Here is a 15887-nt window from a genome sequence, read left to right as displayed (position 1 = left end):
ATGAATTACTCTTGCTAATATTCTCCCCACACTCTCCTATTCAACATTCTGGTAGTCATCATTGGTCAGAAATTAAATTGGACTGGCCACAAAAACTGCAAGTCAGATTCTGGGTATTCTGTGGCATGTGGCATGGTTCTGTCACCTGCAAATTTCAAGAATATGATGGAATAGTTTCCCCTTGCCTGGATGAGTAGCAATCCAACAATATTTCTTGTCACCAGGAGTTCCCAACCTTTTTGTGCCATAGACCTCTACCATTAACCAAGGGGTCCATGGAGCCCAGGTTGGGAACCCATGCTTGACATCATCAATAACAGTTTGATCGGCACTGCATACTGTGGCTATACATGCAAAATGCACCATTATTACTTCCCAAGTTTAGCTTGGCAACATCTTCCAAACCCACGATTCCTACTATGCTGAGCTGCTCAAATTCAATCATGACCTCTAGTGCTGTCGATCTGGCATTGGATGTTGTCTGTGTGGAGTTCACGTGTTCTCCCTGTGGCCACATGAGCTTCTTGTGGGTGTTCCAGTTTTTACCAACATCCCAAAGATGTGTGTGTTGTTGGTAGGTCAGTTTTAAATAGTCCTGAGCATATGAATGAGCTTATAGAATCTGGAAGAGGATGTGAATGTAGAGAAAATAAAATGGGTGTGGGAAGGATTAGTGAAAGAATGGTGATAGGGTGGAACAATAGGCCTGGTTCCAGGCAATATCTTTCTTTATGTAGTAACATAGTGGTTAGCACAATGATTTACAGTACAGACAACTTGGGTTCAATTCCCACCGCTGCCTGTAACGCATATTTTCTCCAGGCATTCCAGTTTCCTCTCATAGTCCAAAAGTATACTGGTTGGTAGGTTAATTGGTCGTTGTAAATTGCCCCGTGATTAGGCCAGCGTTAGATTGGAGGATTGCTGGGCAGCATGCCTCAAAGGGTCAAAAGAGCCTATTCCATGCTGTATCTCAATAAATACAATAAATAAATAAATGTCTCTATGACTCTAAGAAGACAAGCAAGAACACCATCTCCTGCAGCATTCTGTACCAAATGTAAACAAAAACAAGTCGCTTACTGTTACTGAATCATGACCAAACACTTCACATGAAGACTTTCAAAAAGCGGTTATTATTATGTTATCATCTCACTCATTCTTACAATTTATTTAATAATGTCAATGTTTAATTGACATATTCTATCCCATTAAAATTAATGTTTTACAACTAACTATCTGAAAGTGATCATGAAACGTATTCTGTTTTACTACATGTTAAAGTTATTTTTTAAGATTAACTAATAACAACTTCATTATTAAACAACCTAAATTCAGATGCTCAGAAAAGATCACTTTTCTTCTTGTCATTCCTTGCCAACTCTATTCTCCTAAAAGTGCCTGGGCTTGGTTTAATGGTCTTTGGCCAAATGTTCTTCTTTTTAAAAGCTGTGCGCCTGTTGTGAAATTTGAGAGCTTGCATATAGTAATGATCATAGTCAACCTTAATCTGAAACTTAACTAATATACAGTATATGTGAATCTAACTACCTATATTACAGTGTGAGGTACTGAATTGTAATTAGCAATTTTGCTCTTTCCTTGCTCACAGAAATTATTACATCCCTATCACCAGCCCAAAGACTCATGCTCCACTTCCATTTCCTGCTGTCCTGCAACACTCCCAATCCATCCCTAACACCCACAAATTCTTCCCACTCCCTCCATTAATGAAGCACTTTTAAACAGTTAATGCAGTGGAAACAGGGGTAGTTTCTGATATAAATGGATCAATACCACACAATTCTTGCCCGCTAAGGCAGTCAGAAAATCCTGCAACAACTTTTCCTAATTACCATAATGCATGGATTTGTGTTGAAAAAAAAGAAAGCAAATCTGAGTGTTCTCATGACAGTTTATGTAAATTTGGATATGCATATAAAATAGTTAGATTTATCTATATTTTGCAAATAAGAAATTATGCATTATTATAATAAATTTGAATATATATGTATTTTAATGTGTGTTATAAGTGTGTATAACTTATGTAGTTATCAATGAATATATTTTATGATGGGTTTTTATTCAATACAAATTTGGGAATAGTTATAAAGTGTAAATATGTATGACAGTATATATTTTCCAGTGTTACTGATTTTGGGGAAAAAATGAGGGTAGAGAATTTAAATGAGTTGTTCATTATCAGGGAAGAATTTCTTTGTTCAACGGCTCCCAAATATTTTCAGGAACTGTACAGACTAACTTTTCCTGCCATTTCTTGAGTATTATTCATCAGTCTTTTAGGGCCTTCATTAACTTTATAAACAAAATTAGAAGTCAGATAATGACTGAGAAATTACTGAGTTTACAATCCACCTCACAAATAAACCATGCAAGTTTCGAATCAACAACATCACACTAGTAAGTTTTCCTTCATTGTATTACTAATTCCATTGATTGCAATACACTGCTCCAAATCTGAGTCAGTTAGTCAAACAAATTTATTTCTGTTTGTCAGTAATTGTATGAGAATGCATAGTATTATAATAAAACTGTAGTAAAACCGAATCTGTGCTCATTCTTGCCCTGGATTAAAGACGAAAAAGAGGTGAGCCATTGGCACCTACAATTCCTGTTTCATTGACTTTACTAATCCTATCCAATCATTATAAAGCAAAGTTCACAATGCCATTCTGTTGAATGTTTTCTTTTTGCCCTATGGCTTTTATTTAACTACCTTATTCAGATAAACGTTTAAGAACTTCGGTAGGCATCAAAGTAAAACTCGTGCCAGTTCTCAAATAGTACATGAATTCCTAATGCTTTTCAATATTATAAAGAACAGAATTTTTATGGTGTTTCAGGAATACCTTCTAACTCCTACCTGTCTCAACAAAATATACATGTGGGTAGCTGACTCTCCTATGACCTGACTGAGGAAAATCTGAAGGATGATTCTATGTCAAGATGAATCCTGCTGAAGCAAGGTGCCACCCAAAATCCCAGGATACCCTGGGTACAAATTATGATTTCGACTTGCCCACTATCAGAAAATGTGGATCAAGTCTGTTATTAAGCAGTTTAAACTTATTCTTATATGGAGCTCCTGTTTCTTCCTACATTCCAAAGATGTATGGGTTAGTAGGTTAATTAGTCATGTGGGTGTAATTGGGTGGTACGGGCTCTTTGGGCTGGGAAGGACTGGTACCATCCTGTAATACTAAAAAAAAACTGTCTTTCTACACTGATCCATCAACAGCAAGAACTTCACTGAAATTTAACAAAACTCCTTTATCACTTGTGCAATATTCAATACCATTTGTGTGGACCAGATCAAATTAATGCACTAGGGAAGAGTTTTAAACAACAGCAGTCATTTTATTATCACACCAACTGTTTAGCATTAAAATCCCTTGAAACCTAAAGATCAAACAAGCTATTGACGTCAAGGGTAAAAACTATAGATTCTTCATTTTTTTCAGTTCATCTTTGTTTTTGAAAAGATCCATTTCATAGAATACTCTTGCTATTCATCTCTTTGCTATTTGCTTAGATTATTTAAAGCACTGGTATCCAGTGATGTTATAAACACCTTCATGAAATGCATAAAGAAAAATAAAATAAAGCCCAAAAAATAGGAATATAACATCATAAAGAAATAGGAATAGTCCTTTCACATTTGCATCTATGGAGACATCAGAGAAGAGCATGCTAATATTTTGCCTCAATTCATCTCCTCACACTGTCTCCATATTCTTTGATTCCCTTGGTATCCAGAGATTTATATATTCTTTGCTTTCAATATTTTAAACAACATAGAAGCACAAAAATTCACAACCCTTTAAGAGATTTAAAAAAATCTACTTCTAGATGGTAGACCCTTTATCAAGTCTGAGACCAATATTTGATAAGTCTCTAGACTAGGAAAATATCCCCCAGCCTCCATCGTTTCAAGTCCATTAGGAATATTATATACTTTACTGAAATCAACTTTTATTTTAATTTTAAGAAATACATACTTGTCTACTTTAGCTCCTTTTATTGGAAAATCCCATGAAGTCAGATTCAGTTCAAAGGTCTTATTAATTCTGTGATGTTTCTTATTTCAGGTGCTTCAACACAGAACTCCAATACAGTGGAGCCAGAAAAGCAAGTTGATAACACAGTGAAAATGGCTGGAGTTATTGCAGGAATTTTAATGTTTATTATCATCATGCTGGGAGTCATGCTAATAGTTAAAAAACGGTAGGTTTTGTCAAAGAGAAATTGCTGTTCAACTTATGCAACAGGACTTTAAGAAATGATAAATGTATTTCAGTGATATTATTCACACCTAACAAATGGGAAAAGAAGTAGGCATTGAGACCCAATTAATGATTTAGATTTCCAGTTTAGTGGCCAACTGTACATTTAAAAGTGATTTAGATATTGCTTTGGCTAAGTTGTCCACAAATGTAGGAATGCAAATAGACGCAATCTTGTGCAATTTATTCAGTCATTTCCTAGGTGTATTTTGCTAGAAAAGCCACCCAACAATTTGACTCACCGTAGTTCTGGGTAACAGAGCAAATTTTATCTGTTGATCAAATATGTTAATTTTCTTCATGGCTTAAAATGAAAAACCATTGAGGACACCAAATCGTGAAGAAATGCAATATATATATATACGGATAGAAATAAGTTCATGGAAACATTTCTCATCTACACCTAGAAGAGGCAGGATTGATATGTTCGTTGATAAGATGTGCCATTTTTCTAAATCTTGACCAAATCTAACCTGTTTTTGCATTTGTAAGGGAAGATCCTGATCAGGTTTGAAACCCAAGCTTCCGTGGAATTTGAAATGATTTGATAAAGCTAGGGCCAGAGCAATTGTTCAGAATTTGATTCACATTTTCTCCATTTATTTTAATCTCCCTGAATCAAAACAGGAAGTAAATCCCAAACCAAGGCAGAACTCAAATACAATGGACTCAAGTTAACTGGGGCACATCGGGACCAATATATTTTGGGCCAGTTTAGCAGCTGTCCCAATTAAGTATAGTTTCATGGAAATAGTATAAAATGGTATAAAAAGACAAACTACCATTTAACTAAGTAACAATATATGTATTTAAATTAAATACTAATCAAATTAGAACTCTACCAATACCACTATAAAACTGTATTAGTTCCTTAATAGATGGAGGAATTAATCCAGTGTATGCTACTGTGGTCCTTTGATTGACCATACACAAAATCAGTGCAGAGATAATGGACTACCCTTACACAATGCTTTCAACAATTGCATCTTCCAAATCTTCCTTTTCATTGTATCATTCAGAATGATTATCAATACCTTCAAATTCTTCCTAGTTCTTAACTTTTTGAAGAAGTGAACTCACTTCATTTTTCACTCCTGGCCATTTCTATGCCTCTCCATGGCATCTCCATGCCTGAATATTTGAAATCACAGTGATCAATACAGTTCGAAATTGTCTTACTGCTTACTTCTCAACAACAATCAGTGACAAATATTACTGATTTTTGAACACAAACACATGCGACTGACTCTATTTTAAACAGTTCACTTTAAGCACTGTGTGCAGTCTAACGGCCACCCAATGCTCACAATTGCCTTGAGTTAGAAACCATTTGGCAAAAGGCTGTTCTCCTCATTGAGTGATTCAGTGTCCAAAATAAATGAAGAGATCCCAACTATTTTCTCAATTTGTTTTAGTTCTTTAAGAGTTGTTCCAAATAAGCAGCTGGCCCAATTAACTGATGGTCCAATTAAAACAAATCCTCTGATAAGCAGGGTCCCAGGAATAAACAACAAGTGAGCTCAGTTGGTTGGTTTCACTTGAGCCAATGCTGTGCTCTGTTTACCTTCTCCAATCCTGAATAAGAGGCGAACCCATCAGGGCTTCTATAACAGGTAGATTTTCTTCAGTTCTGATAGTTGAAAAATTGTGTTTTAGCAGTTGGCTTCCACGCTCCCTTTAAACTCACTAGGGCTCTGTTTCCTGTCTTTATCCTTTCCATTTTCAGGACGACTGGTAAATGTGAAGGAGGATTTTGTTGAAGACTGAGACAAACTCAATTTAATAGCCTAACAAACACCTGCATGTATTTCCTATAGGTGTAAAAATATAAGTCTAGACTGGAGATAAACTTTTTTTTAATGATATAGCTGTCATGCAGCAGATTATGCTGTTCTTATAAATATCAACTTGGTTTCGGGGGCTGAGGGAAGGGGAAGAAGGAGGGAATTACTGCTGTCTCACTGCTGAATCAGCTGGCTGTAGATTTAAGATTGTTCCTGGATTTGAAAGCATAATCTAAATTAATAACAGCAGGAATAAAATTGAAAATTAATCTTTTGGATTATCCATTAAACCAATATCCCATCTGTTTAGATCCTATTGTTTATATTTTCCAACATATGTTCTCCCTTAAACTAACAACAATAAAAATAGATTAGCTGGTCATCTATTCTATGTGATAATTTACTGTATACAAATTATCTGTTTTATTTACCTTACAGTGAGTCCAGTAGAAAGCGTATTTTGAGATGTGTTGGAACACTATTAGACATATACAAACTGAAGTTTCTTCACTAGTATCCCAATCATTTCAATGTTACCTTGTGGATTCTACATTTATGTCTTTAAAAATGAAAAAAAATGTAAATATTAGAAATCTGAAATAAAGTGGTAGTCCAACAGCTTTCTGAAATCAGGCAAAAAACATTCATGTTTTGGGTCCATACTCTCCTTGGAGTTGTTCCTTTTCAAGCTTTATGGCCTGTATGCATTTCCAACAACTTCTGATTTCTAGGTTTTCCTGATGTAGATGGAAAAGACAGTTACTGGAATACTTTTAATCAGGCTATAGGTTGATGTTTTGTCTTACCATCATGTGTATATTTTATGAATTGAGCTGGTCGGGTTAAAGCCATTGCCTAATTCTAATGAACGATTGCCCATCAAGTTAAATCATCAAACATGGTGGTGTATGGCATTATATTGCACACCAGTATGAACAAAGAAATTAGCCAGATTAACAATAGGCTATATTAATGAAAAATCATGCAACACTCTAATAATGACACATTATTGCTATGTTAATAGAAAATATAATTCATTTATGCTAAAGGATTAACACGTCTGCCAAAACTGCAGCAAAAATAATGTTATGTGGAAACATTACACATTCATTCTATGGGAACTAATGAGATCTGCTCAATTCAGCAAAGAACTTTTGCACTTCTGCCCAAATTGAGAATATTGTAATAGTACCAAAGTGCAATGGCAAGATTTACATAGGATTGAAGATCATAAAAAGAGGAAATTTCAAGCAAATAGTTTTATTGGTCATCCCCATTATGAGTCAAACTGAGTACCAAAGATAGCAGACAGTGTACTGTCAACATGGATATTATTTAGCCCCAATATATAATACCCCTCTCCCCACAATTCAAAGGTACAGTTTAGTATTTAAATTGATTAAAATCTGGCTGTTAAATTAAGCTGTAAACAGAATTGCATTATTATGTACTTTCCCAAATATGTTTTAAGTCAACTTAGTATGACAGATAAATTGTTTTCTGTCAAACCAGCTGGTTCTCTATTAAAACAGCTGGCCGTCTCCCTTGGCTATCATGGTTTGCTGGATGTTTAATCAATGATCGGTTGTACTGCCAGTTTTATTAATGACCATTTAACATTTGCACTGTCCTTGATGGAGATGTCATTTGGAGAGTGTTTGGTGTTCAATTGTACTTACTAAGTATTTAGCTGAAGGCTTCTTTGGGATATTAATGACCCCTAAGCAAAATAAATGGACTCTGGCAGTACAGAGACTCTCAGGCAGCTGGTTAAAAATCCTGCCTGCAGTTGTGATACCTGCTTCCTGACTTATTGAAAATTCCAGAATCCAGGCCTGTGACAAAGAAACAAATAGCATCATTCACAAATTATTTGTCTGCCCCATCTAAATTATTTTTGCTCAGTACACACAAAAAATAAACAGAATTCCTGAGGGAGGTTATTTTCTGCTGGAGAATCATAGTGTTACACAGTATGGAAACAGGCCTTTCAGCCCAAATTCATCCATGCTGACCAAGTTACTACCTGAGTTAGTCCCATCTGCCTGCTTTGGACCTTATCCCTCTTGGCCTTTCCCATCCATGTACTAATGTTATGAATATTTTAGGAATAAAATCCGAATAGCTCCTAAATAGAACTTGAATAGAGCTCGAACATAAGTCAAGTGACCAAAGTTCATTTTGGGTTTATTCTTGAACCTAAATTGCATTGCTGATGCAATAAATTGTGTCTAAGGCTGAGAGTCACAGTGTTTTGTTTTGTAAAATGAATTGGTTAAAATAATTAAAACCACTGTAATCTTAGCACAATAAGCTTCATAACAGGATATAAGCACTTTTGTGGAAACCAAACCACCTCAGTTTTACTTATCACTCAACATAAAATATATAATCTATTTTCTGCTTCAAAAGGCACATAACTAATGTCTATGAAACATGAAATGACCTTTTCACTTCTCCCATTTGTTTAAGGTTTACTTCATGATTAAAAATATAACTGCTCATTGTCAGAATACTATTTCTTGTGGTACAATGAAATTAGTCACTTGTAGGAGGATAGAAAAAATGCTCTGTGATTTCCCAAGAGTTAACTATTCCTGGAACAGCATACCTTTATTTGGTATGATTTGCAACATCCTATAACTTCACCAGAAAGGTAAATATATTTTTGGAGGGTAGAAAACTGATTAAATATCTAAATTGCATGGTGGCAAGATATATCTTTCCAGAAAATTGTTTTAAATATACAGCATGCAGGCAGGCCATTCCACTAAACTTTTACATGCCTGACAATAATTTTCAATTTGAGCCTGATTTTATGGAAACATAGAAAACCTACAGCACAATATAGGCCCTTCAGCCCACAAAGTTATGCCAAACATGTCGCTACCTTAGAAATTACTAGGCTTACCCATAGCCCTCTGTTTTTGTAAGCTCCAAGTAGCTATCCAAAAGTCTCTTAAAAGACCCTATCATATCCACCTCCACAACAGTTGCTGGCAGCCCATTCCACACACTCACCACTCCCTGCGTTAAAAAAAAACACTTACCCCGACATCTCCTCTGTACCTAGTCCCCAGCACCTTAAACTTGTGGCAACCATTTCAGTCCTGGGAAAAAGCCTCTAACTATCCACATGATCAATACCTCTCATCATCTTATACAACTCCATCAGATCACCTCTCATCCTCCTTCATTCCAAGGAAAAAAGGCCAAGTTCACTCAATCTATTCTCATAAGGCATGCTCCCCAATCCAGACAACATCCTTGTAAATACCCTCTGCACCCTTTCTATGGTTTCCACATCCTTCCTGTAGCGAGGTGACCAGAACTGAGCACAGTACTCCAAGTGAGGTCTGACCAGGGTCCTATATAGCTACAACATTACCTCTCTACTCCTAAATTCAATTCCACGAATGATGAAATACACCATATGCCTTCTTAACCACAGAGTCAACCTGCGCAGCTGCTTTGAGCGTCCTATGGACTTGGAACCGAAGATGTCTCTGATCTTCCACACTGCCAGGAGTCTTTCCATTAATTCTATATTCTGCCATCGTATTTGACTTACCAAAATGAACCACTTAACTGGGTTGAACTCCATCTGCCACTTCTCAACCCAGTTTTGCATCCTATCAATGTCCCGCTATAACCTCTGATAGCCCTCCAAACTATCCACAACACCCCAACCTTTGTGTCATCAGCAAACTTACTAACCCATCCCTCCACTTCCTCATCCAGGTCATTTATTAAAATCACGAAGAGCAGATCCCTGAGGAATACAACTGTTCACCGAACTCCATTCAGAATATGACCCGTCTACAACCACTCTTTGCCTTCTGAGGGAAAGCCAGTTCTAGACCCATAAAGCAATGTCCCCTTGGATCCCATGCCTCCTTCCTTTCTCAGTAAGCCTTGCATAAGGTACCTTATCAAATGCCTTGCTGAAATCCATATACACTATATCTATTGCTCTTCCTTCATCAATGTGTTTAGTCAGATCATCAAAAAATTCAGTCAGGCTCATAAGACACGACTTGCCCTTGACAAAACCATGCTGACTATTCCTAATCATATCAGACTTCTCCAAATGTACATAGATGCTGCTTCTCAGGATCCACTCCATCAACCTACCAATCACTGAAGTAAGACTTACTGGTCTATCATTACCTGGGCTATCTCTACTCCCTTTATTGAATAAAGGATAAACATTGGCAACCCTCCAATCCTCCGGAACCTCTGCCGTCCTCATTGATGATGAAAAGATCATCGCCAGAGGCTCAGAAATCTCCTCCCCTGCCTCCCACAGTAGCCTGGGGTACCTCGCATGTGGTCCTGGTGACTTATCCAACTTGATGCTTTCCAAAAGCTCCACCACATCCGCTTTCTTAATATCTACATGCTCAAGTTCTTCAGTCTGCTGCAAGTCATCATGATTATCACTAAGATCCTTTTCCATAGTGAATACTGAAGTGAAGTATTCATTAAGTACCTCTACTGTTTCCTCCTGTTTCATACACACTTTCCCACTGTCACACTTGATAGGTCTTATTCTTTCATGTCTTATCCCCTTGTTCTTCACATATTTGCAGAATGCCTTGGGGTTTTCCTTAATCCTGCCCACCAAGGCCTTCTCATGGCCCCTTCTGGCTCTCCTAATTTCCTTCTTAAGCTCTTTCCTATTAGCCTTATAATCTTCTGGATCTCTAGCTCTCTGAACCTTTTGTACGCCTTTCTTTTCTTTTTGACTAGACTTATTACAGCCTTTGTACACCACAGTTCCTGTACCCTACCATAACTTCCCTGTCTCATTGGAACATATCTATACAGAACTTCACACAAATATCCCCTGAATATTTACCACATTTCTTCTGTACTTTTCCCTGAGAACATCTGTTCCCAATTTAAGCCAACAATTTCCTGCCTGATAGCCTCATAATTCCCCTTACTCCAATTAAGCACTTTTCTAACTTGTCTGTTCCTATCTCTCTCTGATGCTAAAGTAAAGGAGATAGAATTATGATCACTATTTCCAAAATGCTCTCCCACTGAGAGACCTGACACCTGACCAGGTTCATTTCCCAATACCAGATCAAGTACAGCCTCTCCTCTTGTAGGCTCATCTACATGTTGTGTCAAGAAACCTTCCTGAACACACCTAACAAACTCCACCCCATCTAAACACCTCGCTCTAGGGAGATGCCAATTGATATTTGGGAAATTAAAATCTCCCATCACAACAACGCTTGTTATTATTGTTACTAGCTTGCTTCATTTGGTCCTTTTCTTTCTCAGTTGCTTGCTTTGCTTTCATTTGTAAGTATCTGCACAGTTCATCTTAGCTAAACACCCTAGAGCAGCCAGCTCCTCTTTTCAATTCCCTGAGGAGAAAAATATCTTTCCAATCTTCTTCTGATTTCTTGGGTTATCTATTAGATTGATGGCTTCTCATTCTGCCCTTCCCTATAAAGTAATTACTCTCTCACTCTCTGCACCTAATTAAAGTAATTAAGTACTTAAAAGTCATCCATTAGTTCATTTGTAGCCAATGTGTTCATCATTTCTTCATTGGCAAAAACCTTGGTGCCATCCTTTCATATCTTTTTTCACCCTATCAGTGCGTCCAAAGTGTTTATGAAGTAAGATTATCAGATCTATACGTCTATTAAAACTGTGATCTAACTAGCATTCAATATAAATTTTGCGTCAATTTGAAGCTAATGTTAGTTTCACCCTAGCACTTGTTTTGCATTTTAATGGCCTTATTCATTTGCATCACTGCTTGCATGATTTGAACATCTGTAATCCAAGGGCCCTCCATTCATCTCCCTCAGCCAGGTTCCGATTTTCCAATTAATATTACATATCACGTCACTTATTTATCAAACATCAGTGTTATTTATTTCCCAGCATTCTAGCTATTCTAAAAGTTTGGTGTTGACCATTAGTCCTTGTTGTAGTATCCCACAAATTTAAAGTTATGCTTTTGATTCCAAAATCTAAAACCTTCACATGAATTATGAGTAACAATTATCCCAGCAAATATCCTCATACAGATTATATCTCATTATTAATTACGCTGAATAACAGAAAATTATCTCCACAGACACATCTGGTCTTGCAACAAGATAGCAGTGCATTCTGCTTAGTGTACTTAGACTTTATACCTATACCTGTGATTAAAAGCCTTGCAAGATGATAGCCAGAGTTTGTAATGTATTGGCATGTTCTTGTTAACTATCGTCCAAGGGCAACACCAAATGGAGGACAGCTACCTATTTGCAGAAACATTGAAATTTACAGCACATTACAGGCCCTTGGACACACAATGTTGTACTGCCCAGAATTTCCCTACCACATAGCCCTATACTTTTCTAAGAAAAGGGAGGGAAAATTGCATGTAATCTAATCCAACAGGAGTATTAGACCACTCTTACTAGGAGAACACATACGTTTGCACAGACCTGGGTGAAATCACCTGCTATTAATTCTATCCAGAAAATAATAAATCCATAAGGAAATGTAAGGGCAGGAAAAACAGAACTGTTTGAAGAATTCACTTGTTAAATTGTGCAAAGTTGTAATCCTAAGCAAAGAAAATGCAAAGAAAGATTATAGAATGCATGACTTAATAAGAATGGATTCACTCTATGTATTACCAAAAGCACTAGTATTTTCTTGGCATCAAAATGATTTAATTCTACTCTTCTTTCTTCACAAATAATTTGGGATTGTTAAAAAAAAAATCCAGATTCTCATGTCTGTAATATGCCTTTCCAAGGTCCAGAAAAATCCAAGATGGCTCTCTAGGCACGTGATAGTATGGCCCAAGCTGCCTGCATCAGGATCATTCTGTTCCCCAATGGAATGGCTGCTGAACGAGGCTCTCTGCACAATTGTATAAAACTGACTGTATATTAAGTCATTTTTAGTGAGCATACTATTTTCCCTTGCATTAGAAGAGAGCAACTTACACAATTTACACACCCTGGGCTGTATTTTGCCTTTAGGTTAAATAAATAATACTTTCATGTTTCTGTCATGTAAAGAAACTACAATACTAAGTCTGAGAGCATTAGAAACTCCCAGGAATGATACTGTGTCTCTTTAAAATACCTCTAAATTGAATTTGCATTTTTAAAGTCAGCTTTACCTTTGCAAACTGAGGAAGAATATTCTATCACAAATGATGTAGCTCATGAAAGATGAATTGACTGTGTTAGTAATTGTGCAGGAAAAGAATTGATTTAATCAGTCTTTCCAGTAAGCCTCTGGAGCTTGCCATTAATGCAACACACACAGAAGTGTGCTGGTAGAAATGATTCAAAGCTGGTATAGCGCTACACAGGAAATAAAATAAACTGGACTGAGCTTTAGATCTAATCTCCAAGTAGTTTCTCAGTTGTGCCGAACTTTTAAATTTCCTTATGTTCCCCTCACCCATCCCTGCTTGGTTCCAAGCCATCATTCACTCTCGAGCAAGCTAGTGAGTAGATCATTGCATTCTTCATGGCCTGTTATTCTGAGGATTGACTAGCAGGAGTAGAATATCAATGAGATGATGCATCATTTTCCATGTGATGGACACTTTCTAGTTTAGAATCATTAAATTATATCATACACATTAGCAAGTTAATGCACAGTATTGACCTTCCAGGCATGTTAGTATATTGGCCTTTGCTAAGTAGAGCTTTTCTGGCATTTGAAAACCTAATGGGCTATTATTTAATAGTTATTTTAACATCAAATCTAAATGATGAAGCTCTTATTTGACTTTAGGCAAGATGCTTCCATACAGCTGCTTGCTTGACAGCTGTTAAATGAAAAGTCATTCATTTTTATTTTACTTAAGAGGTATAAGATGGATCTGTTTTAGATTGGTTAGATTCCCATATACTATTACACCAGTTGGCAATCCTTTGTAGCTGAGTCCCTGAGAGATTTTTGAGCAATCTTTAAGGACGATATAAGCAGTAAGAAATAAAGCTTCCCAGAAGGCGTAAACATGAGCAAGATTGCATCCCCCTTGTCTTTGCATCCCCTTCATGTTCTTTTCAATAAAATGATATAAATAATTATGCTACCATTCGACAAGCCACACAGTTTTATTATTTTAGTATTTTACATGTTACTTGCACTTTTGTTGCATTGAGCTTCAAGATGACTTTGACATTATCTGTATAATCCTAATCCCCTAGCGTTTACTATGCAAATTCATTAATAACTTATTTTCTTATTTTTCCCTTCCATTGCTTTCCCATCCATTTATCCCTTCAACTGTTCACGCATGGCAGGAGGAGTGCTTATTCCTACTCATATTACCTGTAAGTATCAGCTCAAGTAGAGTTTTCCCTTCGTTAGTCTCCATGCTCGTCTTATACCCAGACAAAGCTGCCTAGGGTAGATAGCTCAACTATTTACATTTCTTGAAAAGATGCATAAACGCTTAAAACATTATTAAAGGTGTATTTTAATATATTCTGTTTGAACTTAATTCCTTTATTATTGTGGAATGTTTAACAGTGAATGAAATAAATAATCCCATCATTGTGATTTTCCACAAGTTTTGTGATATCATTGCAGTATTAAAAGACTACAGAAGACATGTTAGCAGCAGAAATACTCTCTCAATGCAGCACTTGCTATATTTAAAATAATATTCACTGCTGTGCCCATAAACAAGAGTTACTGGAAGCAGAATTCATTCCAGACATCATAGGGACCTCGCCAGTATGACTTTTTGTGTGATAAAGTGGGTACCAACAAATCTGAAACTTCTAAGCAAACGATGTGAATCATTTGAATGTGATGGAGCAGATAAACTCAAGTGGAGTACCAGTGTGGACATTATTTTCAGAAATCACAGTTTCTTTCCCACTTTTTTTCAAATTAATTGCAGTAAGAATGCTCCTGTATATGAAGACATAACTGCAGGGACACCCTGTAAATAGCTAACTAAGGTATCTTGAACACTGAGTCCCCATTCCCCAGATAAAAAGATCCTGAACATCAGTGTAGTATTTATTCACATGAAGCAAGAAGAAATAAATGGAGACATTAGCCAGTCTTCCTTATGCCAATCCTGTGGCCAGTAGCCATCTAGCGTTAGAATTGTTTGGGAAGAAGCTACTTTTCCTGAACTTTCAAATAGATTCAGGACAAGTCAAGGAGTAGAGATTTATGTTAGAGAAAAAAAAATCAGAGAGAAGCATTTATTTTATATTAGCCGCTACAATAATCTCAGCTTGATATGGCCATATTATTTTCATGAATAAATGCACTTGCATGAGATATATAATGATGGCTGTCAATCATAAGTAGTAATAGGCTATAATTTTGCAAATGTGCGTTCAATGGATATGGTCCAAGCAACTTTCAAGTTCTATTTCTTATTCATCCATGATTAACATACACCATTAGAGACCCATTATGCATTGTAAACAGATGGTGAAGGGCATTTTACAAACATTAGTATTTTAATTTGCAACTGGCTTTTTTTTCTTGAGGAAAAGTTAAATTGATTTTTCATTATATGCATTTAATAAATAATCCTTGCCCATAAATTAATTTATTTTAAAATCTAAAAAAATGCACATTTTTGCTTTGACAACTTGCATATAAACAGATAAATCCAGATCTCCTCTCTTTTTAGATAATTATTTAATTCCTGGCGGGGAGATTTGCTAAGGCTACTGGGGAGACTTTAAACTAGAATGGTTGGGGGGTGGGAATCAAATTGAAGAGACTCAGGGAGAGGAGGTTAGTTCACAAATAGAGAAAGCTAGTAGACAGTGTGTGA

At 36.4% G+C, this 15887-nt stretch overlaps 1 protein-coding gene across 7 annotated transcripts in view; it reads left to right on the top strand.

The window, feature by feature from the left end:
• ptprt (protein tyrosine phosphatase receptor type T) overlaps positions 1–15887 on the top strand; it is a 1496000-nt gene that overhangs the window by 1289432 nt on the left and 190681 nt on the right. For 5 of the 7 annotated variants that reach the window (XM_059980706.1, XM_059980710.1, XM_059980708.1 and 2 more), the window contains exons 14-15: positions 4110–4245; positions 14383–14412. In XM_059980706.1, coding sequence (XP_059836689.1) covers positions 4110–4245; positions 14383–14412 — 166 coding nt within the window. The remainder of the gene's footprint in view (positions 1–4109; positions 4246–14382; positions 14413–15887) is intronic. The other 2 variants (XM_059980709.1, XM_059980707.1) reach the window with 1 other exon arrangement.

The sequence above is a fragment of the Hypanus sabinus genome, chromosome 9, assembly GCF_030144855.1.
Source record: "Hypanus sabinus isolate sHypSab1 chromosome 9, sHypSab1.hap1, whole genome shotgun sequence".
Taxonomy (NCBI): domain Eukaryota; kingdom Metazoa; phylum Chordata; class Chondrichthyes; order Myliobatiformes; family Dasyatidae; genus Hypanus; species Hypanus sabinus.
This window is presented reverse-complemented; position numbering and strand designations above follow the sequence as displayed.